The following is a 10,070-nucleotide window of genomic DNA, read 5'->3' as shown; positions in this document are numbered from 1 at the left end:
TCTATTTAAACTAAATAAACTTATTAAATAAACTTATTAAATAAATTTATTAATATATAAACTACTATTTTAAAAGTATTTATTAATAAGTTTATCCTTCAGGCTAAGTACCTATAATTAGCTCAATATTATAACTATTATAACTAATATATATATACTTAAAAATAATAAAATACTTTTTAATAATATAAAATTTAGTTAAATAATATTATAAGTACTATAAATAGCGGGTTAGTATAAATACTAAAGTTTAATATATTAATATTAATTTAATTATAATAATTATAATAAATAGGCTAAAAGATTAGGTTAAAATAATAAGTTAGTATTTTAAATAGCTCTTATAAGCCCCCTTAAGTAATAATAATACTTATATAAAAGAGATTATATTAAACTTAGTTATTTATATAAGTTAGTATTAAGAAGTTTTATATATATTAAAATAAGTAAAGCTCGCTTTATAAATAGTTAAAATTATATAATAAAAGTTTAGGAGTTAATAAAAGGGAGATAATAATTAAATTAGTTAACTATTACTACGGTTTTAATTGATAATCAAATATAAAATATAATATAAATAGAGCTTTAAATAATATTAAAAGTAATAAGGATAAAAATCTTTACGAGCTCTAAAAGTAATAAATCTTAGCCCTTTTAACCCTTTTTAAAAACCTCTATATTACTATTAAAGTTTAAAACTTCTATAATTAAGGGCTACTTTTAACCTTTATAACTAACTATTATAGCTAATTATTATAGCTAACTTTTATTATTAACCGTTTTAACTAGTATTACTACGTAAAAGTAGCTTATTTATCTTAAATTAAATAATAGTTTTTATATTAAAATTATTATATTACGTTAAGTACGTACTTAGAGTATATTACGTATATTATATAATTAAAAGTATATTATATTATATAACTCTCTTTAAAAACATAATCTTATTAAGGTTAATTTTTATACTTATAAAACTAGAAAAACCACTATATAGAGTATAATATAATTAGTTTTCTTTAATATATAATATATAATATGTTTACCGAGATAATAGGGTATTTACTAATACTATATATTAATACTATATAACCGATATCGAGAACCGCCTGAGCGATCCGCAGAAGTAGAAATAAAAACAAATAATATATAATATAGCCCTAATAAATTACTTTATTAAGGAGTAGTTTAATATTATAATTATTATAACTAATATAAATATATTTAAAATAAAATAAAATACTATTTAATAATACAGAATTTAGTTAAATAATTTAATAAGTATTATAAATAATTAGATTAATATAAATATTAAGATTTAATATATTAATATTAGCTTAGTTATAATAATTATAAAAATAAACTAAAAAGTATAAGATTAAAATAATAAATTAATATCTTAAATAGCTCTTATAAACCCTCTAAATAATAATAATATTTATATAAAAACTATATTAAATATATTAAATTTAGTTATTTATAAAGGTTAATATTAAGAAGTTTTATATATATTAAAGTAAGTAGCTCGCTTCATTAATAAGTAATAAAAGTTAGGAGTTATTAATAGAAAGAAAATAATAGTTAAGTTAATTAACTATTTTAGTTAGTAACTAGGTATAGAGCGTAATATACTTAGTTTTTTAATGTAATATATAATACGGCCCTAGTAAATTACTTTATTAAAAGGATAAAAATGTTTATATTTAACGTTTATTAATTAAATTATTATTTATATAAACTTCTAAAACTTATTTAATAAACTCTTTAGTTTATATATATATATAAAACAGTCTAATAAGACAGTGGGGGTATCCACTAATACTATTTATTAATACTATGTAACCGATATCGAGAACCGCCCGAGCGATTCGCAGAGGTAGAACTAAAAACAAATTAAAAACAAATATATATATAAAACATCTTATATATATTAGATATAAAATACTTAATAAACCTATTGTTTTATTAAATATAATAATTTATTTCCGGCTTTATAAATATAAAAGATCGATTTTAATAAGATTAGGTTTTTAAAAAGAATTATATAATATAATATAATTTTTAATTATATAATATACGTAATATACTCTAAGTATATAATAGTTTTATTCCGGCTTTATAATTATAAAAGATTGACCTTAACGGGATTACGCTTTTAGGAATATTCTAAGTATATACTTAATATAATATAATAATTTTATTATAAAACTACTATTTAACTTAGAATAAATTCAAAGTTAATTAGGCTTTTACAAGTATTAAATAGACTTTTATTTTATATATTATTTTTATAATAGTTTATATTTTATAAATTAAATATTAATAAAATAATTAAAAAGAACTTAATAGGGGCTAAAACGATAAAGGGGCTAAAATTAAACAAGTTAACTTAAAACTTATTAAATTTAAATAGAAATATAGATTTTGTTTAGTTAATACTATAAAAATACTTCGGAATTCTTAGAACTGATTATTATAATAAGGTTAAAAGATTATAAATCTTTATATTAAGTACTTATTGTATATAAGTAATGCCCCCCTCTCTTTTTGGGCTATAATTAATTTTTACCGTATCTTATTTTTCGACGTACCTCTTGAACACTAGTTAGTTCTGTCGCTGGATTATTTTGTTGATGATCCTGCTTACTAAACTATTATTAAATTGTTGAGCATCTACCTCATTAAAGTCGCCTGTAAGCTCAGAGCCGGACGAGTTTTCAGTCCACAGCCATGGGCTACTGAGATCATTTAAATTCGGATGCTGTTGCAATTTACTAGATACTAGCCACAAGATGGGGTTACAGCCAAGGTCCAGGTCATGTAATAGTAGTAACCAAAGCCTTCCTCTATAACGTCATCACTTTACTTCTGAATTCAGCGTCTTATTTCGTTGCTAGTCACTGATTAGAATACAGCGACAAATAATACCCTGTATTAATAGACCCTCATGTTTGTGTCGAGTTCAAAAGCTGCCACTAGCTGTAGTTATCATCGGAGCTGCACGAATCCATCCACATTCCCAGAAGACTATGTATACACTACATGTAGCATTATAAACATCTTGCAATGTTTCATTTCCATGTGCAATTCCTCGATTGAGTATAATGTTGTCAATAACGAAGTTCTTTTAGACCGATATTTAGTGCAAGATCTCGAGCTTGCTAGCATACTACGGCGCGAGCCTGCTTTGCCTTCTGAAGATCGGATTCGGTGCCGACTTTTATGTTGAGTCTTGACTTGGACTATCCGTCTGCTGTCCAATAATTATCATTGGCGTGTTCGCGCAATGCTAAGTAGAACAAGTCTCTATTTTTTGTGTTTAGAGGAGGGAATGTGTTCTACTTAGGCGCGACGCGCGTATGTCAGGCTCCTCATCACATTGACCACTGATAGGGCATTAATTAAGGAATGCCTCGGGCTATGTTATACGATCGGTATATATAATAAAGCAGGCTTTCTCCACATAACCCTCGGTCAGTTACGAGACTCACGCCAAAGAAAAGAATACTGTGAATATTACTGGTTTGTTATGCTAAGGTAGTAAGCGTCAAGAAAGTGTTAAGTAGGATGCGCGACTCTTAACCCTTGGTCTGACCGCAAACTACGGAAATGTATATTGAGCACCTTCGCTGGGCGATTCTTGTTGAGGGTGTGCCATCCGACGAACATAACCTGGACGAAGGCAATTAGAAGCTGGGGTCGAGGACCGAGAGTCGCACAGCTGGATCCAGACATTGAGAGCTAGCTGGAACTGGGTGTGGTACTTGTTCTTCCACAAGCTCTGACCGAGTATGTGACGACTGCATTGAACATTCAAGGGGAGTGCGGATCGACTTGCGAAAGGAAAACACAAGCACCGATATAGCCCACCTGTGTTGCGATAACGAGCCTCAAGGGATCTTTTAAAACAATGAGTGCCGGAGTGAGTGGATCAAAATATGGGCAAGACCTCGACTGACTTTTCAAGAGAAGAGAAAGAGAATAATCGATCCCCTATTCGACGAGCGCCACTGCTAACCTTTCTACTCGGTATGGCTCCCAAGTCTCTTTAGTGCGTACTCTCGCTCCTAAACGAAAGGGCAAGAATGAGTGACATGCATTGCCGAGCCACCAAAGTATATGGTTGCTACGAGATTCAGCACATCTTCAAGTGCTCGTCAAGTGGGCAAGGGAGATTTCCAGTTGCTAATAAAGTAGTGCAATGTAACCAGCTACTGACAGTCCAGCAAGACACTTAGGGAGTTTAATCACTATATGGCCACTAATGCTTCCACCCCCCTCTCCCCCTGTTGGAATATTAGGCAGAAAAGGTGGATTAGGAAGGTAGGCGATATGGGCCCGTGCCAACGGCCCCTTCCACCTACTTACACCCGCGGAGGATTCGTGGGCTTGCCCGCGAACTTCCTCCTTCCATATCCATACATACCACCCATACGAAGTTCAATATACGATTATTGAGCCTCGTAATCGGCCGCAAGGCTGCCCTGCTGACGTGTATACCGACACCCCCCTTCGCTCAGCCTTCCACGTGAAATGCAGTCTATCTATGCCTTCCATGTTGAGGCATGCGAAAGAGTGTGAAAAACGTGATTGGATCTGCCTTGTCATTTTAAAAGGTGATGACCTAATAGCTGCTGACAGAAATAAGCGACGGCCCACGCTATGTGGACTAAGGTATACGGTGAACAGTATACGGTAAACGGCACACGGTATACGGTATACGGCATAAAGTGCTAAGTGGTGAGCGAAAGGTGGAATTCACAGCGAAGTCCGGTCGCGGCGTAGTACGACACAGCGCGGCAGTTGCGTATGTCGAGTATTGCAGCGATGCGGTATTTTGAAGTGCTCGAGACCAGTCAAGGGCCGTTGAAATGACCTCAACTGGAAACAATCGTGACTCATCATTATCGACCACGGCCTAGAAACCGGAGTGCCGAGATTGCTAGGGATAGTGACACTATTTCACAGCTCTTCTCTGCTTGAAGGATTATAAATCACTAGAGGCGGATGAAAGCTACCTACGATGTAGTAGTAAAATCTCACAGGAATTGTTTATAAATCCGGAATGTCCCAACCAAAGGAACCATTTTTTATATCACCACATGAACATCGAGAAGCAACCCGATGCACCATTCATCATGAACTTCCTTACTACTGCGTTACTTTTGACAATGAGCCACAAGACATCGGCTTGCGGTGGACTTGTCCCAGTGCACGTACAGCGCGCGGCAGCTGCCTCGGGGAGTCATATCCTGAGGCGAGGTAAGAGGCTAGTCTAAGGACCATACCTTGTAGGCGACTAAAAATTCATCAGATACGCCTCCCCTGGAGTCTCCAACGAACCAAAACAACATCACACACTGGACAGTGGATCAGAACACAAGGCAGATGCAGCTATCTGACGACGCTTTTTTCAATGCCCGAGATCTAGCTCGCTTCAATCATGATGAGAATGTCAAGGTTTATCAAGGGACGGCAATCAGGAACCTGACAGAGCATCTCGAAGACATTGTTGTCGTGTACTCCAACACTGACTTGACCCTGCATAATCACGACTACAAGATCTTGTTCGGAGAAGGAGATTGGACTCTGGCCGTTGAGACCATCACCGGCATTCAGAATGGTCCCTTGACTAATCTTGACGGCACCTATCTACCTCCTACAAACAAGCCAGTCCAATACGACTTGATGACGATCGCCCGCTGGAGCAACGGATGGATGGTGGAGGAATACCTGTGGTCCGACAACCCTTTGATTTACCGCCAGCTGGGTGTTTTGGCGAACAGACCAGCCGAGAATCTACCTGATCTGGAACTGAACCTTGCGTCGCCGCTATCAACGGGTCCCAACAACACAGACACCTCGTCCCTTAACAAGGCCTACATGGCAAAGTCCGATGATGCTCTGAATGACGGTAACTTTACTTTGGAAGGCCTCAAGTTATCCCCGAAAGCCGAGATCTTCGGTCTTTCTGATCAGCCACTGAGTCCGCAGGGGTACATCGATTGGCTTAACAACATGAAGACCGCATTTCCCGATCTACGACTCGAAAATCAACCCTACCGACAGATCGTGGGCCAGGGGGACTGGACTGCTTCTGCTGCCTTTCTCAGCGGCACTCACAAGGGTGAACTGGTTCTGCCCGAATACATATCTGGAAAGCCGATCTAGGCCACTGGGAGAGGTTTTGACCTGCTGCATTACACGATTGCTAGGTGGCAGGACGACACAATTGTTGGTCTCCGAGTCAACTGGGACCTCTTTGGCCTGGTCAGTGCGCTTGGCATCTCTCTATAAATTTCGACATACGTCGAGTGACTTGTACACCCGGTTGCGGCAGACACACTTGGAGTCTCTACTGGTGGAGAGCTAATTTGACAAGACGCACTTTTCAAAAGGCTGCTTGACAGTGGAGGAGGAACTTTAGGCTCTTATTTAAGTTGAATAGTCATTCCTTAGAAGTAGATTAAACAAGGCAATATTCACTTCCAGCAATCACCATGGCTAGTTCGAGAAGGAAAATGAGCCTTTCATGATCGAGGTTTAGTAGTTACTTCACCACTCCGCCTATCATAGTGGGGAGGGACATGCTGCTCAGATGTGCCCAAATGGTACTCATTACATTTCTTTGAGTCGTGATATCCACAGGTAAAATGATGAAGACATAATCCTCTCTTGACGCCTCATGACTCAATGGCTCGCCGTCGGTAATCATGGGTCGGTCCATCCGTTGTTTCCAAATACTGAATTGTAAGATTGTCTGAGTAACCTATCAAGTTTACCTTACGACTTGATACATGAAAGTACCGTCGCCGAGCTTGGTTCTGCCTTTTCTATACGATGATACAAGTCTGGAGATTGAGTAACATTTCAGACCTTAGGCTTCACGTATGCCCAAGTCTGTGGCCCCAAAGTCGGAAACAGTCGGGAAGATCCACAGGCCGATCGTAAGAAACGCCGCAATGACATACTGTATGGTATAATGCAATTACCCGCCGCCTCTTCTCTACCGCAGCAGGGAGCGCCAAATCGTCATTGATTCGATGGAACTAACCGACGTATGCGCAGGTAGTGAGAAGACCTTTGTAGATACCTTACTTTGAGCAACGTCTGCTGGACGCAATGCGCAGCCATCAAAAGCAGAAAAATGAAAGAGCAGCTGAAGCGAACTAAACCACTTCGGTCTCAATTCCACATCGCTGTCGGGAGAACAAACCTAAAGCTTTTGACATCTTGTACAAGATTTTAGCCAAAGTATCGTTTATACGTAGACTATGGACAGCGAGAAAGGTTACTGGAGGTGCTTCAGAGATAGCGATCAAACACAAGATGGCGCTGCGCTACTGTTGCCACTTACGAGATATATTGACTGAATAGTATGGGCCCCTTGCTGTCAACATAAGGAGAAATCGGTCGTGATATGTGTGTTGTTATGAGGCCAAGTGCGTTCTATGATTACATACCAACTGCCGTAAGCTATGGGTTTTTGTCTTTCCTCGTATTCTCTCTCCTGTGAAGTACCTAAGGTATGTCTTGAAAGCTTCCACGTCGCGATAGAGAACATGGTACAGATGCCCCATAAACAGACTTTCGCCTCATTCTAGCAATCTCATAGGAGTTAGAGTCCTGTGTTTCTGCCCTCCAACTTAGGTAGGCCGGTATTTAGCATGAATGATATGCTCACACAGATAACTATTGCTGGAAGATGCACGTGACGATGTCACGAACAATCATCGTCCTACCTGATATAGTCCACACACCCCAATTTCTTCAAGTGGCCACTGGACGTAATCTTTCCACTGATTATCGAGACGTCCAATTGTTGACTGGAGGAGTCGCGATCCGTGACCCTTCATAAACCAGCGTGTTTCGGACCGGTGAATTAGGATACAGAAATGAGCCAGCAGGACAAGAGCCCACGGCTCTTCCTTTTGAAGTAGCGAAACGTAATCATTAGGTAAAGCGCTCATCCAATTATTGATGGCATTCCGTAAAGGGGTGTTGTGATGCCTCATAGAGGCTAGTGCGAAGGAATATTGGAGAGTGGATAGAAGAGCCTCGCAGGCCGGAGAATGCGCTTTGTAAGTCAACTGTATTCTTAATGCAGATATTTTGCAGCCGTCTGTGCTGTTGAAAAACTCAGTCATGTCGTCGAGCTGTGGCGGTAAAGCGTATAGGCAGTTCGTAGACCAACGTCTGCACGATTCAACAATGAGGCAAGATCCACGAAGGAGGTTGAACCACTGAGGCAGCCAGCTGATGACCCCAACAGGGGAGACCGCCTGCACGTCTGCGGAAAACGACTCATGCCAGGCAAATGCGCACCATACCAGGCCTTTGGAATAGGCCATCAATGCATCGCAATTGTCCGTGTCTATAGTCTGTAGTGCTGCCCTAAAATCTGGCAGACCAAGCCGATGATGATTCGATGCCAGTGCGGCGTAATGGCTTTTCCGACGTGGATGTAACCAGGACAGATGAATAGCTGCTTCGGCAAGAATGCCGCGCATCAGAAATGGGTAGTTTTGAGCTAGGTGAGGAATCGTCGTCTGGATATGAGTCGTGACCTCGGGCAGCTGCGAGGTCGCTTTGCATGTGGACGTCAGGTACTGATGCAAGAGTTCCAGGTCCGAAAGGTTCAAGTCTCGAGTCGGAGGTGTAAGATAACTAGCCGTCGTGTCTGGCACACGCGCAATTGGCTGTAGATATGCTGTTTCGAGTACTTGTCTCCGGACAATGCACTCAGCGGATAGATACAAACATTCCGTTGAATGCCTGGTACAGCCGGAGCATATCGGCCTCCTCTCGTCACACTTTGAAGCAGGGATTAACGACTGGCAGACTTCAACACCAAGAACGTAACCTTACCTTCTGTCTGCGGGCCTTGCACGCTTTGCATCCAGTCTTTACTTTACGGTGAGCCTTTCGCCGTCTGTCGCGTGGGATCGAGTCTGCCATTGGCGGAATATCTCTCATGCACATGCACCAGTCATTCGCTCAACTTCCTGGTTCTGCTGGGCTGAGATGAATTGAGCTTCTGGAAACTAGCGCCACGGGATGATTGAGATGAAATACGGCAAACGACATACCCTGCGCTACTTTATACCCACGTACGTAAGGTCGCAAGGTAGCGAATCTGAATAAGCACGGCACTAGCACAGAGGCTTGGTCATCCTCTTTGCCTTCTAGCTGATATTGGCTTAGCGCACGCCAACACCGCGTCTTTGTTCACCACTCTTCAAGGAATGATTGGAGACAGCTGGCTTTTGAACTGTCATAGGCAATGATTCTGTTAAACATGGGGAGAAAGCCTCTAGCCAAAGTCGGTTAGGCCCATCTGGTTGAAAGTCTCAGAGAAAAGGGTCTTGTGCGGAATCACTGGGCCATTACGGGCTTTGTATCCATAGTTGATGTGAGCCTTCAATGCAGTGAAGAGTCATCGGGTAGGCGGCGAAATTCCTTCAAAGCCATCTCTATCCAAGGAGTTGACTGCATATGCCCAATCCCTCCAACCCCAGGGCTGCCCAAAGTAGTAGCTGTACTATGCCCAGTGTGTGTTTGCCAAACTGTGGAAACATTTATGGCTCTCTGCGCCGTTCTCCTGGGCTTGCGGGCTCTCCCATATAAGTCCCGGCTGTGTCAGCTCCTAGAACATTTTCCGTAATGGACTGGGAAAAGGGCGTGCGGAGCCAAAGCCGCCTTGCGACTTTAAACTTTGCATGCACTGTGTTATTCCATATTACTGCCGCGCTGTTTGGCTTGATACCAGGTTCCGCAGCTCGAACAACAGCCTCCCAGAAGAGCTTGTGTTTCTTCTCCGTGGTGGGAGAGTAACGAATTGGTTGCGTGTTATAGACTAAAGAGAGAGATGGGCTTGACATTTTCTGTTATGTTTCAAACTCGAGTGTCAGAGACCTTCCAAATTTCATGCAAGGCGTAGATAGTCCTCCTATAGCTTGCAGTATTGAGCGGGTTGTTTGTGGTGATAGATGGCCAAAGGGCGGAGGATAATGCGGCTGGGGCTGGAAGTTGAGATAGGAAGACTTTTCTTGGCTGCCGGTTGAAAACTCGAT

At 40.1% G+C, this 10,070-nt stretch overlaps 2 protein-coding genes across 2 annotated transcripts; one reads left to right on the top strand and one right to left on the bottom strand.

Moving 5' to 3' along the window:
- Positions 1-5,099: 5,099 nt before the first annotated feature.
- HER10_EVM0001562 (uncharacterized protein) lies at positions 5,100-6,168 on the top strand (the record flags this gene model as incomplete). The annotated part of the gene is made up of 2 exons (XM_035471306.1): positions 5,100-5,259; positions 5,312-6,168. 2 exons carry the CDS (start codon positions 5,100-5,102, stop codon positions 6,166-6,168), a joined length of 1,017 nt encoding a protein of 338 aa, XP_035336908.1.
- A 512-nt stretch (positions 6,169-6,680) lies between these two features.
- On the bottom strand, positions 6,681-9,047 carry HER10_EVM0005968 (uncharacterized protein; the record flags this gene model as incomplete). The annotated part of the gene is made up of 5 exons (XM_035475566.1): positions 8,866-9,047; positions 7,740-8,810; positions 7,355-7,387; positions 6,990-7,046; positions 6,681-6,830 (listed from the first exon to the last, which is right to left on the bottom strand). Exons 1-5 carry the CDS (start codon positions 8,977-8,979, stop codon positions 6,681-6,683), a joined length of 1,425 nt encoding a protein of 474 aa, XP_035337247.1. The 5' UTR covers positions 8,980-9,047.
- Positions 9,048-10,070: the final 1,023 nt, after the last annotated feature.

Source organism: Colletotrichum scovillei, assembly GCF_011075155.1.
Source record: "Colletotrichum scovillei strain TJNH1 chromosome Unknown Contig00002, whole genome shotgun sequence".
In the NCBI taxonomy this organism is placed as follows: Eukaryota; Fungi; Ascomycota; class Sordariomycetes; order Glomerellales; family Glomerellaceae; genus Colletotrichum; species Colletotrichum scovillei.
This window is presented reverse-complemented; position numbering and strand designations above follow the sequence as displayed.